Source organism: Hydra viridissima, unplaced genomic scaffold, assembly GCF_058129835.1.
Source record: "Hydra viridissima isolate aposymbiotic clone 2 unplaced genomic scaffold, HvirCarnegie_v1 scaffold_3, whole genome shotgun sequence".
Classification (NCBI taxonomy): Eukaryota; Metazoa; Cnidaria; class Hydrozoa; order Anthoathecata; family Hydridae; genus Hydra; species Hydra viridissima.
In genome coordinates, this window is record NW_028324302.1 from 3,291,156 (window position 1) to 3,310,250 (window position 19,095).

General features: G+C 27.8%; 2 protein-coding genes across 3 annotated transcripts; both read left to right on the forward strand.

Moving 5' to 3' along the window:
* Positions 1-5,325: 5,325 nt before the first annotated feature.
* LOC149890613 (uncharacterized) lies at positions 5,326-11,828 on the forward strand. Its single transcript, XM_090082854.1, has 3 exons — positions 5,326-5,480; positions 10,921-11,064; positions 11,644-11,828. Exons 1-3 carry the CDS (start codon positions 5,385-5,387, stop codon positions 11,773-11,775), a joined length of 372 nt encoding a protein of 123 aa, XP_089938980.1. The 5' UTR covers positions 5,326-5,384; the 3' UTR covers positions 11,776-11,828.
* Positions 11,829-12,573: 745 nt separating this feature from the next.
* LOC149890614 (alpha-1,6-mannosyl-glycoprotein 2-beta-N-acetylglucosaminyltransferase-like) lies at positions 12,574-18,910 on the forward strand. Of its 2 annotated transcripts, XM_090081421.1 has the most exons (8): positions 12,574-13,332; positions 13,493-13,590; positions 14,061-14,160; positions 14,244-14,374; positions 14,539-14,623; positions 17,659-17,748; positions 17,876-18,000; positions 18,318-18,910. In XM_090081421.1, the coding sequence occupies exons 1-8, from the start codon at positions 12,736-12,738 to the stop codon at positions 18,535-18,537; spliced, it is 1,446 nt and encodes a 481-aa protein (XP_089937547.1). In that variant the 5' UTR covers positions 12,574-12,735; the 3' UTR covers positions 18,538-18,910. The 2 variants fall into 2 exon arrangements, 1 of the variants encoding a protein (XP_089937547.1); XR_016450622.1 differs by lacking the exon at positions 18,318-18,910 and having other exon boundaries at positions 12,613-13,332; positions 14,244-14,373; positions 14,537-14,623.
* The last annotated feature ends 185 nt before the right edge of the window (positions 18,911-19,095 follow it).

The following is a 19,095-nucleotide window of genomic DNA, read 5'->3' on the forward strand; positions in this document are numbered from 1 at the left end:
TGAGTTATATAAAAAAGCATTTGTTCTCTGTTATTATAAAAAGAGATTTTTTTTTATAATAACATCTGCTAAACTCCACACTTATGCTTTTTTATTTTTTATTTATGTAACCTTAATAAAAAGTTCGAACCATTGTTGCGCTCCACTCAGCTTGTTTATCAGCTTGTTATCAAAAAATTTTTCTAGATAATTTTCTACAATTTATTATCACAACCAACAGAGAATTAGATGAAAAACGGAAAAGACCTTAGACTTGACGGTAGTTACTGTGAGTAATATATATGGCGAATGAGATTTGCGTTTTTTGTCTAAAAACGCAATAGTTGTAATGCAGTACAACAATTTAAATGAAAATTACATTTCGTTTTTAAGATCGCTTCTTAGAAAGCAACTGATTACAATCCATTTTTAGATTTTGTATCTCTCATTCAAAGTGCGCTTGTTAATAATCATTTATGTCCTCAATAAAAATATCAATAAATATATCAATAAATATATCAATAAATATACTCTTAGCAAAACTACTCGACAAAACTTTAAAGATATTACATATTTTATTTTATTATAAATTTCTTTCCCTGAAGCCTGCTATCGCATTTAAATTTTATCTTTTGTTTAATTATTTTTTAAACCACCGTAATTGCTTTTAATTGATACTTGTTTGGTTTATCTTAAAATAAGCTGGCTTTCATGTGTTTGGCTTGTTTCTCGAATGTCTATCGTAGATTTTCTTTATAATTGCTAATTAAACCTACGCGTTTTATGATATTGTGTTTAAAGTCAAGCGTTAAAGAATTTTCAGCTTTATTGAAAAAATTCACGAGGACTTAATTACCACATTGAAGTTTCTAGCGTGATGACAATACATGACGTTTGTGGGAAATTTATGACGTCTGTATGACCGACCACTTATGATCTCAAGCTTTGTAAAAGGAAAAAGTTAGGTTTAATAATTGTAAGATACAAATGTGACAACTTATACGCTGTAAGGACTTTAAACAATGAAAATGTAAATATACATAATAAAATATAATTGGGATTAAGAGGTATTATAAATACTTATACAACATCTAACAATTTAACTACTGTAAAATAATTATAAAATTTTAGATATAAAATTTTATATATATTTGTAGAGTGAGGTTTTTTATTTCGTACTAACACCTTACGTTCAATAATTTTGGAAGTTCTAAATTTAATTAAAAGAATTCAGGTTTTTTAAACTTACAATCATATTATACTTATTATATTATATAATACTATATTATATTGTATAATATTATATTATATTATATTATATTATATTATATTATATTATATTATATTATATTATATTATATTATATTATATTATATTATATTATATTATACTGTGTTACATTATATTATATCATATTATATTATATTAGATTACATAATATTACATTATATTATTACCATATTATACTTTATTATATCATATTATATTATATTGTGTTACATAATATTATGTTATATTATGTTATATAACTTATTTAAAAAATGGAGTAAATGTCCAATTCTTAAAATTTTCTTTTTTTAGAAAAAAATTTTAAGAATTGGATTTGAAACGTTCAATTCTTAAAACTTTTTTACTGGTGCAGTTTCAGGAGCGCCGCTATAGACTTCTTTGGGAGCGGAGGGTTGGAACATAAATAATCCAAATTATCTTAACAATCAAAGTTACTTTTTTTGTGTGTGTTTGCTGGGGAGGTGGGTTGAGGGGGAGTAAAATAATTGTTGCCTCCGTACCCCCTTTCCAGCAGAGGTATCACTAATTTGCAATACTATCATATACTTTTTTGTGAGCTACATTCTTCGTCTCCTCAGTCGTTGTTCTCAAGTTTTAAGATTTCGAATCTTAAAACAAACAGAAAAAAGAATTTTTTTCAAAACTTGGTTTTAACGCAAATTTTAAAATTTGCAAGAACTTGGTTTTAACGCAAATTTTGAAATTTGCATGAACTTGGTTTTAACGCAAATTTTAAAATTTAATTTCAAACTTCAATTTTTTTTGTGCCATCGCTAACACATTTGCTAATTTTGATGAAGAAATTAAAAATTTAAGTTTTATATTAAAAAGTGTTTTCATGGCTAAGAAATTAATCATCACAGATTAGAAAAGCCCCAAGAAATATTAAGATTAATCTATCCATAAGAAGAAAACCTATATGTTTAAAACTGCATGTGGTCGAAGTTTGATGACAAATTCACCAAAACAAATATGGAACTTGCAATGATCATTTCTTTTATAATGTAGTAAAAATACCTCCCCGTTTTAAAGTAGATCCCACATTTTAGGGTAACTCGGTGTAAAAATAGATGAAAATGTTTACAATATCAATTCAATTGAATATTTTTGATCAAAAATACTTTAAATACGCATTCCAAAATTACGGAGCCGCATTTCAAAGATGGATATTTTTTAAGTTTACATTTTTCAACAATTTCAAGCTCTTCGCGCATCGAGGCTTTGAACTCTTTGCGTGTCGAGGTTTTGTGTTAAGTATTAGCGCTTTGTTTTTTTATTAATAATGATTAAGTAGCCTTAAATAAAGTATAAGTTTCTATATCAGTCATTTTAAATAAATCAATTTAAAATAACTTATACATTTAGACATGCAAAATTAGAAGGTTCGTGAAAAAAATATGCGATGCTAAGCATACTTTATTATATTTTGTTTATTATATTTTGTTTATTATATTTTGTTTCAACCTTTCGAGAAACTGTGCAGTTGCTGTGTGTTGCAGCTGAAATTGTGCTGTTGAAAAGTTGAAAAATCCGTTGAAAGTTTCGATTTGTTTTAAAAAGCTTACAAAGAGTTTTTACTTTATTCGTTTTTATTTCTTATTAATGGAAAAAGAAAAACACCAGTGCTTACTTTGAATATTTGACAGAAAACTAATTTTTTTGGATTCAATTTAAAAAAAAAAGAGTTTTTACCATTATTTAACTATGCTGCCATTACAACTGTGAAATTGTCTGCTACACCAATTAAATTTAGTTTTTTTTAATTCTATTTTCGGAAGTGCGTAACACGCGTACATAATCTGCAAAATACCACGCTTCACCTCGTGATTTTTTATAATAATGGAAGTTTGGCTTCTCTTCCTTTTCCATACCGATAAAATTTTGCATTTTATTTTCGGAAGTGCGTAACACGCGTACATAATCTGCAAAATACCACGCTTCACCTCGTGATTTTTTATAATAACGGAAGTTTGGCTTCTCTTCCTTTTCCATGCCGATAAAATTTTGCATTTTATTTTCGGATAATTGAAGACGAACTCAAAAAATTTTAAAATAGGTAATTACACTCCAGAATAACTGCTGCAATAATAATTAAATTATTCGAACACACCGATGTATGCACGAAATAATAATTAAATTATTCGAACACACCGTGAATTTCGATGACAATTTCCAGGACGAAATCCTGCTTTACCACTATTAGAGCTATTCGGCAATTGGTAGCTCAATTCGAAAACCACTGGCAAGGCTTTTATTAGAAAATACAGAGCGTATAGCCGAAAGTGTGCATGAAGATCTAGAAACATCAATAAGAAAAAGAGCACAAAAACTAGGGTTTTCAAGATCATCACTTCACCGAATCTCGCGATCATACCTACACTTATTTCCGTACAAGGTGTATTAAGCTCAAGAGTTGATGACCATCAAAAGTGTCTGGAAAACTCTTATGCGGTACTAACTCTGCATAATGCAGTTCCAGATTTTATTTCAAGACTTCACACGAAGCTCATTTTAAACTGTATATAAGCAAAGTTGAAGGTCTGGGGAATCACAAATCTGAAGCAAACCCACTCAAGGGCTTTACATCTGCGTAAGATCACTCTATGGTGCGAGTAACTGCCCAATACATTATTGGACGGTATTTTTTTTTAAAGATGGCAGAGGTAACACAGTTGCAGTTAACGGTGCACGTTACAAACAAATAATTGAACTGTTTTTGGTGGCCAAAAAAATCAATTACTCTGATTGATGGATTGCGATAAAATTTTCCTGACCGCATCATCTCCGAAGGCGGAGACTTAAATTGGCTTCCCTTATCATCGGATTCAGCAGCTTCGGACATTTTTCCGTATGGTTATCTAAATTCTAAAGTATACATGAACAAGCAAGCAACTTTAGATTAGTTAAAACTAAGCATCAGAACCGAAATTGCAAACAAATTGCGAGATTTGTTGCTTTCTGCTAAAGAATGCGACAAGAAGAGCCCAAACTTGCCAGTGCTTAAATGGGGCTCATTAATTAGATGCATAATTTCAAAGCTCAATATAAAAAGAAATTTAAAAAATAAGTTTTTACTTGTTAGCCCTTATAAGTAAAAAAAATCAGATAGTGACTTTTGAGACATATGCATATAAAGAACACATACATTTTGATATATTTCAAAAAAATTTTCCAAAAAGGGCATACATAAAAAGGTTCTTTCTTTTTAAATTTCAAATCTAACGCAACATTTAAAATTTTAAAAGAAAGAATATGTGTTTTTTAGTTTCTTACCAACTTGATTTTGTCAGACCTTTTGTACTTGATTTGTCAGACCTTTTGTACTTGATTTGTCAGACCTTAAGTCAGGAAAGAGGAGTGATTTCTTAGTCTTGGTTTTTTTTTTTTTTTTTTTTTTGTTGATTCTAAAAAAAATCATTCCCGATACGAAGGCTATCAAGTCTTGAAACAGGTGGCTACAATTCATCAGAAATGTAAAGCAAAATTGTAAGTTGCAGTCGATTTGAAAAGCTTCCACTGTTTGGTTTATTTTCACTGTACGACACTATGCATTTGACCAATAGCAGAGCTAAGAAGCATCTTTTCTACTTACAATTGACAAAAAAGTCTTCAATGTGTCGAGCAGCATTGTAAGCACCAACCGAGAGAGTTCCGAGACAATTGTTAGGCCGGAAGTGTTTTTTTCTTAATTTGATAGTAATTACTTTCAAAATTCTGAATATAGATCAATAGTTTGTACTGATATTAACTTGGATGTGGTGCTTCTAGAAAGATAAAAATAAGTTTTATAATTTATTTACCGGCTGTGCGTTTTTCAAAGAAAAGTTGCATCAAAAAACTGTAAAAGAATGATTATCCAGAAAAACGTTTGTGAACAAAAAACTTAAAATCAGAGAAAAAATTCTGGAATTTATATCTCAACCTGATGGTTGAAATTCACTTTTAATTAAATAGCAGTTAACGGCTGTTAACCGGTTAGAAGTGTTACGGGTAATTTTAATAAATTTTGACGGAAAAAACTGATTATTGGCAAGACCTTAACTGTCCAAGCGAAATTTTTATGAAATGTTTAATTGTTTGCGACTTCTTGTTCTTAGAAATAAACACATTTAAAAATGGCTACCAATGCTGCTAGAAATGTTGCTCGACTTGGAAAAAATCTCTTGCCTCGTGCTGAACCGAAGTCAATATCAGAACATGGTATATTATTTGTAAGTACCTTGCAACGTGCATAAAGTTTATATTATGTAATATGCTTGGATACCACTATGTATACTTACATATATTCTAAATATAAAGGTATCTGTGTCTAGTGTGCCTTAGAGTACCCCAATCCTGTGTAATTAGAGTGAAGGTATATAAGTTTTATATTAAAAAAAAAAAAAAAACGAAAAAACTTAAATGCTACTTATTCAAAAAAAAAAAAAAAAGATTTTAAAAGAATAGCTAAAACTAAACACTATTACATACATATTACATACATATTACATACATAAATGTTATTTATTTGAAAATCCTTGACCTTAAGCAACACATTTTATTTTCCCCATATATGGCTCATTACATACTGGCTGAAAAATTCAATTATACCATGTTACCACAGTATACAGAGTAGCAAAATATATATATATATATATATATATATATATATATATATATATATATATATATATATATATATATATATATATATATATATATATATATAAAGAAGAATTAGAATAAAAAAATTTAAAATAAAGATATGACACCATACATTACCCAACAAGAAATAATGTCAATGAAATATGTTCATTAAAATTTGGCAATATAATAGCTATCATTTGATAATAAATACACAGTAATATTTAATTATACTGACTTTGAAAAAAGATTAAATACTGTTTTCTATAAAGAGTGTTTTCTTTAAAATTTGATAAGCACACTGAGCTTGGAGAACCATTTTAATATTGTTTAATTGAACTGAAATTATTTTCTAGAATATCTTGATTACTTGATTATAGAATTTAAATTTACCAGTAAAAAGGTAATACAAATAAAATTTGTTGGTGAATATTGGTAAAAAAATAAAAAAAGATTAAGACTTATATTCAAAATAAAATCCATTAGTAAGCAAATAAAGCACAGTAAGTTTAGTTATAAGAATTGCTTTATGATAAAAATGAGCTATGAGACAAATGAGCTATGAAACAAAATATATCAAGTAAGTCATCCCTCATTCTAAACTGAATTTTTATCACAAATAATCCTGCAGCAGAAAGACTCACTCAGATTCATTGTTGGAGAGATGGTACTTGTTGGAGGGATGATACACTTGACAAAAGTTCAAGATTTGCAATTCTCTTTCCAGTCGTTTCACATACCATCATTTTTTTTAAATAGCGTTGAATTTGTCATTTGAATTGTTTTTTAGTTGAATGCTGAATTGCTTCCTCAAGTTCCTCTTCAATTGAAAGTGGATTTTTGTTGATATTTTCTGAGCCATAATGTTCTTTGAATAAATTCCATATAATCTGTATTGTTGAGAAAGGTCTAAACAGTAAGTTTTTGACAGCTTTTTGAGGTACAGACTTCAAAGGTATATAGAAAATCTCTACAAACTTACAAGATTGCTCTGCCTTCTTTCTTCAACACGTTTAAAAGTTACACTTTATTGCAATGTATATAGTTGAATTTGATTGCTTCAGTCCATTCACAAAAAACTTTAAAAATTCCCTTAGCAGTACTGGTTCAAGAGCAGCAACAATATCTGATAAAATACTGCAAATCAAGTGTGGAGGAATATCCTTTTGAGGAATTGTTGAATCATCAACATTAGTATGTTTCATCTCTGGAGTCAAATATTAGTGAAACCTCTTTTTTGTGATACTTCTTGATTTCTTGTTTTCATTTGTGACTGTGGAATTTGGAAAGTGCACTTGAAATCTGTCATCACAAAAGTCACACTTTCTCTGACTTTTGTGATGATAGATTGCAAGTACACTTTTACTTTTGGAATGGGAATTTTTTCATCAATTATGGCACCAAGAAAATGGACTATGATTTAGATTCATCACTGCTGATTTCATTCTTGTTGATTGTTTCTTTGAATGTGTTGTATTGGATTTTTTTAGAAGGTTTCTCGTACAGCACATCTCAATTGGTAAAATGCATTCCATGGGCGCAACAAGTATGATGCTCAGCTGGAAACAGTTTTCTGAATTATCATGTAAGCTCCATCTATAATTGAGTGGGCTATGCTGTCACCAATTCTCAACTCAAGTTCTGCTGCTTTTTTTGGTGACAACTGCTGCAGCCTTTTCAGTAGGCAAAGCCCCAGAAATTTGAGTCAAGCCCAGATTCCAGTGTTCGTATTTTTTAAATAAATGTTAACATTTGGGGACCTTCTATTATTTAAAGAAGTGTTCTAATTTTCACTAAAGAGTTTTTAAAGTTGCAAACATTTTTAACTGACTTGTTCGTGATTTTATGGAAAGTTACAACCTTTTTCAGATATTAATAATTAGCAAGTAACTTTTTTATAGGCACCGCCGATTCGATTCATAAAATCCGCAAAAAGCCAATCCGACTTATTTTGCGGATTAAAACAGTCAGTTCGTAAAAATTTTCCGGATTAATAATCCGAAAACTAATTTACAAACCACTAGTAAATTTTTTTTTTGCGGATTCACTTTGCTGTTCAGATTATTAATCCGAAAAATTTTTACGAATCAATTTAACTTTAATTCGCTTAGCGAATTATACAAATCGCGTTCTGTTCGCGTCACCATTATATGGTTTGGTTCAAAAAAATTACATTTTTATTATATGCGCGTCCTATAAATAGTGGATTTCTTTTTTATTTTCAATCAGTCCTATTTGGAAATCTTAACCTACAACAATTCGTTCAACAGATCGATCAAGTCTACTATTCTTCACTTACATTTATTACGGTAAGCAATTATTATCTTATTTTGATTTAAAAGTTAAGAATATTTCAAGCTAAATTTTTGCGGTTTTTTTTTTTTTTTTTTTTTTTTTGTGGATCAAATTCCTTTGCAAATTATTTCGCTTTGCGGATTGCTTCAATTAGTGGATTGGTCCTATAAAATTTATATTGTTATGTTTCTTCTACTTAAATATTAGTAGAAATAAAAATAGAGATAAAAATTAGTTTGAAAAGTTGTTACGTTCATTTCAACAATTAAGGCAAATAACCTTTAAATAATTAGTTCTTTTATTGAAAGCTTTAAGCATGCCTCAAAAATATCATTTTTTGTTAAGACAAACATATAATGAAAAACTCAAATAATCTGATTTATTCCATTTTTATGTTATTTCATTTTTTTCTTCTTTTCAGATGCCTAAGCTATCTAATATTTGAGAATTCTTCAACAAGGTGGAGGAAAACAAGGCAAAATGTAAGGCCTGTGTCAAGCCAAAAACCGAGGTCTCATTAGAGCTTGCTCACTAATTCAATGAAGATCTAAACAAAAGATTCGAAGGGGAGCTGATGAATATTGAATTCTCTATTGCTCAATTTTAAATCCTAACAGGAAGAGCATGTGCTTTGTGGATGAGGGGGGAAAATTTGAAGTAGTCAAAACTGCAGGAAAGAAAGCTATGGAAGAACTGTCAAAAAAAGAAATTTTGGCCAGCCGAAGCACCCCTTCCCCTTCAATGTTGGATGATGAAGATGATGACAACTTTGATTTCACTGAGCAACTGAGGAAGAAAGTGTTTGGTGCAGGTTACATTAATCCTGGAGGTGAAACAAGCACCAAAAAAGCCATTTCTGCTGAAATTGAGGGGCATTTGAATTCAAAATCAGTTCCAGCAAATACAAATGTACTGGAATTCTGGAAACAAAACCAGTATAATTACCTAATAATGTCAAGGCTGGCCAGAAAAAACCTCTGTATACCTGCTGCATCATCAACATCTGAAAGAGTTATCTCAACAGCAGGGAATATATACAGCTATAGAAGAACCAATCTTTCAATCTCAAAGGTTGAGATGTTGGTATATATGAAAGAAAACACTAAGCAACTCAGTAAAATTCAAGACATTGTGTGGCCAGAAAATGAATTTGGAAAATGATTAACTTTCAGTGTGATTTTGACTTTTTTTATTTCTTAACAAGGAAATCATTTCGTTTCATTGTATATTTGAATATTATAAATAAATAAAAATGAATCTTATTTCAAAAGCATTTTTTATTCCGAATCCGTATAAATCCTTAAAAATAATATCAGTTCGGATTGCAATTCGAAAAATATTTTTCAAATTGCAATCCGATCCGAAAGTATCAAATCGGATTGCAATCCAAAAAAATAATCCGAAAAAATAATCCGAAAAAATTTTAACGAATTTTTTTCCGGTACATTATTTTCGGATCAAATCAATCCGTAAGTAATTTGAACTGTTTAGCATAGATAATTCGGTGCACAATCCGCAAACCGATAAACAGTAACGGATCGGCGGTCTCTACTTTTTTACCTTTGTTTAAGGAGTAGTATTTTCAAGCGTTTGAATTTTTGCCTGAAAGCAAGTCAAATTGATTGCTAAAGATCACTATGCATATTTTCTTTCTTAAAATGAAAGACAAAACTAAACCAACTGAATCAATTTTCAAGCAAAACAAATGACAGCTTAACATATAGATTAATTAAATTTATAGTGATAAATTATTTTAATTTATTGATATATTGTTTATATTATTGAGCAAATTCATTTTAAACATTTTCAAGCATTTTTGAATATTGTTAAAAAATCAATATTTTCTGAAATATACTGACATTATTTTACCAGTAAAGCAGTAAAACAAATTTTTGTCAATTTTTTGTTAAATGTACAGTAAAAGTTCAACTCTTGTAGACAATACCGCTAAAACCTTCTAAAAACGAATTATTATTAATTAGTTTCAAAGTGTCTTTTATTTTTTACTGTAGGGGAGACTGGGGCTAGTTGTCTACAGTTTTAGTTTTTGAGCTCTGTGCATTTCTGGGTGAACTTTTTTGAGGATTTCAAATTGCACTTTAAAAGAATATGAATTTGGCAAGCATGTTCAAGTGTCAAAGATTTAAAAAAAAAAAATTGGTGGCCTCCAAAAAAGAAAAAATATGTGCCAACTTACCCTGGCCCGGGGTAAGTTGCCTTTACTCTCATGGTAAGTTGGCACACCATATAAAAAGAGACAAGTTTAGTATCATTAAGCATCTATTTCAAGCACATCTTTTTTATGAAAACTCTTGATAATTTTTATCCAACAATATTTTTTGACATTAACTTTTGTTGCCCTTTAGTCGATCAAATAGACTTTTCTTCTATAAAAATATCATCAACAGCATTTTTTAAAACATTTTTAGAATTTACAGACCTGTCTTTTTTTTATAATTTCTCATGTCTGTAGATCTGTAGTGTTATATAACTTAAGTGAATTTACGGCCAATGCAAAAAGTTGTAAGTTGGCACATGTTGCCAACTAACAAAATGAAAAAAAAAAAAGTTATTGAAAGATAAGTACAATAGTTCAGTTAAAAGTCCAAAAAATATTCTAAACAAGTTTTTTTAATGAAAAAAGTTCAGAACTTGTTAAATGAGATAAGAATTAAATCTTCAAATCATGATTAGAAAATATAATTTAAGATTATATACTTTTTTCTCAATTAGAAAGATCCTGCCATTGAAAGATGGAGTTATGTAAAAGAAAATACTACTAGGTATTTTAAATGGACTGGTAAAACTGTTTCTTTGGGATTGTTCTGGTGCATTGTAATCCCTGGATCAATTTTATACGCTTTGAAAAAAGACCTTGTAAGATTTATATATATTATTGACTGTTAATAATTATAATTTGCTTTAGTTTCTAGTTTAAATATAAACTTTGTAAAAGATAATAGAAAACTATCCATTTGCTGATGATGTAATATACGCTATGGAAGATTAATAACTAATCTTAACTCTAAATTTAAAGTCTTTTTATAACCATTAATCTTTGGAAAAGTTAAGAAAATGTCTTTGAAACAACAATTTATGAGGTATAATATCTAGTTTTATGCCTCTTGTAATTTTAAATTTCAAAAGTATAAATTTTAGTAATTTTTAATTCTCCAAATTTTTTTCAAGATCTTCCTCAAGTGTCACTACACCCCTTCCTCCCCTTCCTCCCCTCCCCTCAACTCCCCTCCCCTCAACTCCCCTCTCCTCCCTCCTACTATATGGTATTTATGATCAGTTTTCAATACTCATTTACTCAACTACACAATACTCAGCTTTCAAATATTTTAAAGTTTCTGATATTTTTATAAGTTTTCAATTTTTATAACTTAATCACATGGCTTTTTTAAGTTTTTTGTGGGTTTTCAAAATACTTTTTTGAGAATTTTTGTTTAGGAATATCAAAGTGAAAGGGATGGTAAACCTCTCCCAAAATATTTCCCATTTACTTTTGAAGTAAATGAGAGAAAAATTGATCCACTACCTCCACGAAAACCTGGTGTGAAAGTTCCTGAAGATTTTTTGTAAATTTTGTTTCAGAATAAGATTGTAATTGCTTTGGTATATAAAAATCTATTTTATATATATATATATATATATATATATATATATATATATATATATATATATATATATATATATATATATATATATATATATATATATATATATATATATATATGTATATATATATATATATATATATATATATATATATATATATATATATATATATATATATATATATATATATATATATGCACATACTGTGGATATGTGTTAGCTGTTTCCAGAAAATTACCCAAGCAAGTTGGGAATATATTGCTATACACAGATTTCCAGTTTATTATTCCATCATCTATATTATAGATTTTTAAAATAAAGTTGACTTTTGTATTAATTTGTTTCTTTTTTTATATCTAATAAGAACTTCATTTTTAAAAATGTTTAGCTGAAATCAAATCAGATGGCTTTTACTTTAATAAGTTCTGCAAATAAAGATAAGTTAGTTGATATTTTAAAATTATCTGTATATCATTTGAGATTTAAATATCTTTTCTGTCAATAATAAAAAGTATATCCTTGCTAATCATGTAATAGCTCAGCTGTGACAAAACTTCTATTTCTTTATGTTGCTTCTATTTTGCATATTTTGTAACTATTGCAGATTACAAACAATCGAGGTGTCAACAACAATTATCAATATTTCATATTGAGGGTATTATATGTTAGTGCTAGAATATTTAACAAAATCAGTTTAGGCATGCATGACACATTTGAGATATTAAGCATTCTTTTATATTAATTTATCTAAGTTATATATTCTATTAAATACTTTTTCTTCAGGAATAAAAGAATTTTCACTAGCTTTAATAAAATACAGTATTCCCTTATTTTTTAGAAAAGTATTTTTGAAATCAAAGAACTTTTAAATGACTGAGTTTCAATTTATAAGAGTATAGAGGTAATTGTATTTACAAGAGCATTATGCTGTGTCGAAGGAGGATACGTAAAGTAATCCTATTTCTTGTTCCTGTTCTGTTTGTCATCAGTGTTATTGTGTATCTGCATAATGAAGGAACTTTATACAGCGTTTATGAAAATCACACTGATGAGAACCATAATAGTTTAGCAAAATTAAATGCTTTAAAATCTCTTGATGATATTCAAGAGCATGTAGATGAAGTAAAACTTTTGAAAGATGATGAGCAGTTATTTAAGAAATATCTTGATGAAGCAAAAAAGACTGAAGATCCATTTGTTGATAATGAAAAGTCAAATTATTTTAATTTTCTTGACTTTAAAACTGATTTTTTAGACACCAAATACACAGCAAGTCAGTTGCGGTCTGTTATTATTGAGCTTAATGAAAGACAGCTTGTATATAATAATGATAAATTTAAGAAGCGAGCAGATGAGTTTGTGGTTATTGTTGTTCAAGTACATAAGAGAATAGAATACTTTAAAGAACTTTTAGATTCACTGCAACGCTCTAAGGGTATAGAAAATGCAATATTAGTAATTAGTCATGATGTTTATGCAGATAGTGTGAATGAACTCATTCGAAAGATAACCTTTTGCCAGGTGGATAAATTTTTTGGTTTACTAAATGGTTTTGACCAATTGACTTATTTAAAGTTATAAAGGTCATTAAAATATTTTTGTTAATATTATATTTTTAAAGTATATTTGTTGATAATTTCATAATTGCTTAAAGTTAAAAATAAATAATTTATCATTCCAGGTGATACAAATTTTTTTCCCATATTCTACACAATTGTTTCCAAATGAGTATCCTGGTCCCAGTGAAAATGATTGCCCAAGAGATATGGCTTTATCAGAGTAATTTTTTTTTTCCAAATAGTTTTTGTTGTTGTTAATATTTTATTACTATTATTGGTATTGTTATTACTATTATCGTTGTTATTATTATTATTATTATTGTTATTATTGTTGTTATTATTATTGTTATTATTGTTGTTATTATTGTTGTTATTATTATTGTTATTATTATTGTTATTATTGTTGTTATTATTATTGTTATTATTGCTATTATTATTGTTATTATTATTGTTATTATTATTGCTATTATTATTGTTATTGTTATTGTTATTATGGTTTTTATTATTATTAATTATTATCATTATTATTAATTATTATTATTGTTTTTAATATTATACTGCTCCTACTACTATTACTACTAAGGTTATGATCTTATTATATAAATTAACAATTTTGAAAAAAAAGTTTTCATGAGATTTGGATGTCAATATAATCAATTGTCACTAAGCTCTTATTGTTTGTGTGCTTAGAGCCCGTAGAATAGGTTGCAATAATGCTGACACCCCTGATAGCTTTGGACATTATCGTGAAGCACATATTACTATGACTAAACATCATTGGTGGTGGAAGGTGAGTAGATTTTTTTTTTTTTTTTTTTTTTTTTTTTTTTATAGTTTGAATCTAAAACTGTTAATTTCATTTTTAATTTGAAGATAAACATGGTTATGGATGTGTTAGATGCTACAAAGAACCACAATGGACCGTTCATGTTTATTGAAGAAGACCATTATATGGCTCCGAGTTTTTATGAATCACTCATGAATCTTCATGAGACAAAAAAAAGGTATCATTTTCAATCAATGTTTTATGTTGTTTTTAAGATAAAAAGTATAACATATTTTTTTGTGTAGTAAAAGCCAAAGTAAATAACATGTAGTGTATTCACAGGAGATTAAAGTTATATTTTTGATCAAAACATGGCTTATATTATGATTTCAATTGTTTCAGCCATCCACTATGCAAGAAGTCATGCGATATTTTGACTATTGGTTCATATGCCATGAATGATGAGGTTCTTAAAAATGTTGATGAGGTATAACTAAGTGCTTTGATTTAGCCATCAGCATGTTTTGTTATGTGTCAGATCATAATAAAAAAAAATTTTTACTGAAAAAATTGAAGAATCTTTTAAAAAAATAGTTTTGATCGTAGCGTGAATATTTGTATCAAAGCATATTTAGTTAAAATCAATTTATCAAAATTCCTAATTTTGGGCTTTTTGTGGCACCAATTAATTGACACCTTTTTGGAAAGAGTTTCAGTTAAATGCAGTATATCAAAGTGTCAGTATTAAATATTCAGATATATCAATTAACTTTACAAAGCATTTCACTGACTTAAATTCAGTCAATCAATTTTTAGACAAAAAAATTGTAATGTTAAAAAATTTGTAATGTTCCCTTATGAGAAATTGTTATGGAGAGATCAATGTAAATACTTTAAACTTAAAGCCTTTGTTCATTGAATTTATGTGTAATGTAACTAATAGTTTCATGGGCATTATTTATTAAAGCTGATCTCAAACGTTAATTTCAGTTAGCTATTAAAGAGCTCCTTGAATCTAATTTTTTTAAGAAATCTTTTCAAAAAAAAAAAAAAAACTTTTTTAAATCAAGTTGAAAACTTTAAGAAAAGTTGAAAACTTGATTTCTTGGAAAAATTAGATTCAAGCAGTTACACAGTTACAGATTGATTTTTAAGGAGATGAATTTAAGAAAAAAACAAGGCAAAAGTAACTTGTCTTACAAATTTATGAAAAAGAATTTTTGAAAAAAAAAAGATCTCTATAGCCAACTTAAAATGTCTCATGGTTTTTATTTATACTTAATTCTGTTTAAATCTTGCAACTTGCGGAATTCTGTTCACCTTTTAAAAAGATATAACTGAATACAAAATAAGGAAGCAAGACGAATCATATTTATAATCCATGTATATAATCAGATTTATAAACCACGAGATGATTTTAATGTTAAATGTCAACAGCCATCAAACTAATACATAGTTTGTTAGTTTTTATTTTTTTCAAGGCATGAAAGCTATTACTCATGCTTATACTGGATATCCTTTACTAGGAGGAATTTTCTATTTATCCTTCATTAGAATTAGAGCTAGAACACTACTAGTGTTTACCAAGACTTATCAAAAAAATTAAAGCCATTAAAATGATATTTTCTGAATCTCAATAATCTCTGCACCAACTCAGCATCATTCAGAGTTATTATGTTATCAGAAAAAATTTAAATCATTCTACAACATCAACTCTTACTTATTCTTAGCAAATCTGTGGACAAGCAAAGGTTACAGGCTTCAATTTTAAACTTGTGGGCATCAACCAAATTAAAGAAAATACTATTTTTTAACTTGCTGGAAGAGTATTCAGACTCTTAGAGAAATACATACATACAATACAATACAATACAATTCAAAGAGATTTTACATCCAAATGTTGACAGTATTACCAAAATTTGGTTAAATATATATATATACACACATACAGTGAGTTCAAAAATTATTGGCCCACCTTAGCAGAGGAAAGTGAAAAATTTTTGTTTGATGAAAAAAATTTTGTTTTGATTTTGATTCTTTTAATCTAATTGAATCAACAAGTTTTTGAAGAGCAGACAACTTGACATTACTCCATTTTTTCTTCAAAAGGTCCCCATGAATATTCTTCGGGTTGTTTTTCTTCATCCTCTGTTTGATTTCATCCCAATGATGTTCTATGGAATTGATATAGGGCAAGAATGAAGGCCAAGCTATGATATAATGTTTGAATAATGTTTTGCTTGAGCCAATCCTTGACTAGATCTGTAATTATGCTTGGGATCATTGGGCGAAGAAAAATTCTTGTCCAAAATTTAACTTTTGGATTGATGATAACAAATGCTGCTCTAAGATATTTTGATAATAAAATTAATCCATTATGTGATCCAAAATATATAGTATTGTTCAACTTTGTTTTGGCATACCTCAGACGTTTGCCTTAATTGACCTTGTTGACTGATGGTTTCTTTCATGCTACAAGACCAAAAAGCCTAGCTTCATGAAGTCTATTTTGAATGGTATTGACATGTAATGATATTCCTAGTTTGGTCTTGACCTCAATCTTCGCAAGTTTTGCAGATTTACTTTGATCAGATTTAACTTTGTGTATTGTCAATTGATCATCAGGTTTCAGTTGTTTTTATTTTTTGACCTTTTTTTGTTCTTTTTTATCTGAATAAATTTTATCAACACATTTTGTCTGTTTGTATTCCTTAACTACGTAACATGTTATCTCTCAAGGAAGTTATGTCTTAGCAACAATTTCCCATTTAGAATCACTGATCATTACTATGTTCTTTCTTTTTAGGCACCATTTTATTTGATTGTCAACTAGTCAAGAAATCTACAAGTATTTATACAATGATTAGTGGATCTAGATATAATGTTGACACATTTCTTTAACATTCTGAAAAAATTACAAAAGCAATAGAACTTTTTAGGAAAATTCTTTCTTTTCCTTTCCTCTCGGCCTGTTAAATTTTTTAAACAAGTTTCACAAATCGAAAAGTCTGATGCCAGTGTTAACAAGTAATTTAGTTAAAGAAAATTTCCTTGCTTTTTCTTTTTTTCATTGAAATTTTAATATTGATTGATATTAATTTGGTTTTTATAACAAAACTTCAATTTTTTATTGATTTTATGAAATAAATTTTGGAATCTTTTATTTAGTTGTTAAGGATTTAAACAGTGTTGATTTAGTGATTAATGAAATTTGTTTGAAATTGATAGAAACAAAAATTCTGCTGATCTTGTGTTTTCAGATATTTTTTGAACAACAATCTCTTTTTACTTAAATTTTACCCAAAATTTTTTTAAATTTTATTTTTTAGTAAAAACATCATTTGTTTGCTCCTTACCAAGATTTCAGCTCAGTTTGTGTTAAAAAAAAAAAGCCAGCTCTTACTCTACTTGTGTTCTTTCTGTTATTTAGGATGTTTATTAAAATTATAAAACTTGATTCTGCATAATTTTTTTACAAAATTGTTTTGATTGAGAAGCATTACCCCCAAATGTTCTTTATAGGCATATGTAGGTGATTGGATATCAACTCAACATAATATGGGGATGGCATTGTATCGAAATACTTGGAATGATATAAAAAGTTGTGCCGAGGTGTTTTTATACTTTACCTTTTTTTAATCAAGTAAACTCTTTATTTTAATTATCTTATTTTGCTAGTATTACTATTTCTATAAATTAGGTTTTTTAGAAAGTGTTAAGTTGTTATTTTATTTAAAAGAAATTCTGTAAATATGATGATTACAATTGGGATTGGTCCATCATGCATCTAAGCTTAGAATGTTTGAAGAGAAAGCTTTCAGTTCTTGTTTATAAAGTTCCTAGGATGTACCACATCGGTGATTGGTATGTACACTTTTAGTTTTTTGGTTATTAGGACACTTTTACACAATTACATTATTGCAAATGATTTTTTAACATTTTCTTGTTAAAGATTTTAAATAATTTCACATCTTATCTATGTTGTAAATACTTGCCATAAATTGTTATTTATGGTATGAAAAGTCTGCACAAAATGAGAATGAATCCTGAAATGAAATCAGGAAGATATTGAATTCTTTGTTAGATCTGAATAAGAAAGTTTTATACCGGAGGGTTATCTAATTTTTTTCATTTAATTATTATTTGTTATTAAATATATGTTTGTTGATTGTTTTTTTTAGTGGTTTGCATCATAACAAAGATTGTGAAAATTCAAAAGCCACTTTAATTAAAGTAAAATCAATAATTGAGAAGAATAAAGAGCAAATGTTTGTTAACAAAGTTAACTTAAAAGAATCTACTATCAAAGCCAGTACTCCAAGACTAAATGGAGGATGGGGAGATACTAGAGATCAGCAGTTGTGCCTTAGTTTTTTGAGGAACACAAATAATTTAATTTAGGTCATATTTAAGAATACCTCATTGATATATTTTTAGACTTCTTAAGGTTATAAATGTTATTCACCACTATTTTGTTAATTATGTGTTTACTGTCAATTACCTTTTTTCTTCTTTTTATACACAAAAATTTGCTGAAATGTAAAAGTTAATAAGTTATGCAGCATTAAATATAATAACTTAATACATTTGATAGTGATTTTTTTTTTCTTCTATGAAACAAACTATATATTTTTTGATTTTTTTTTTTTTTTTTTTTTGGTTTTTCTATGAACTGTCTTTGGAATTAATATATTTTAATTATTTAGTCATTACAATTTCTCCTGTCACAATTTTTTATCTTAATGTTTCATTTAGAAATAAAGATATTAAATGCTATCATTGTAATTAATCTATTTATATCAACTATAACATGAATGTATATAAAAATTTTTAATGCTAATAACATTTTATCAGGTTTTGTTAGTCAACATTTGGATGTAAAAATTTTTATTTCCTCGTATTATATAATCAACATTTTTACCAAGTGTTTATCCATTTCATAAGTTAAAACAATATTTC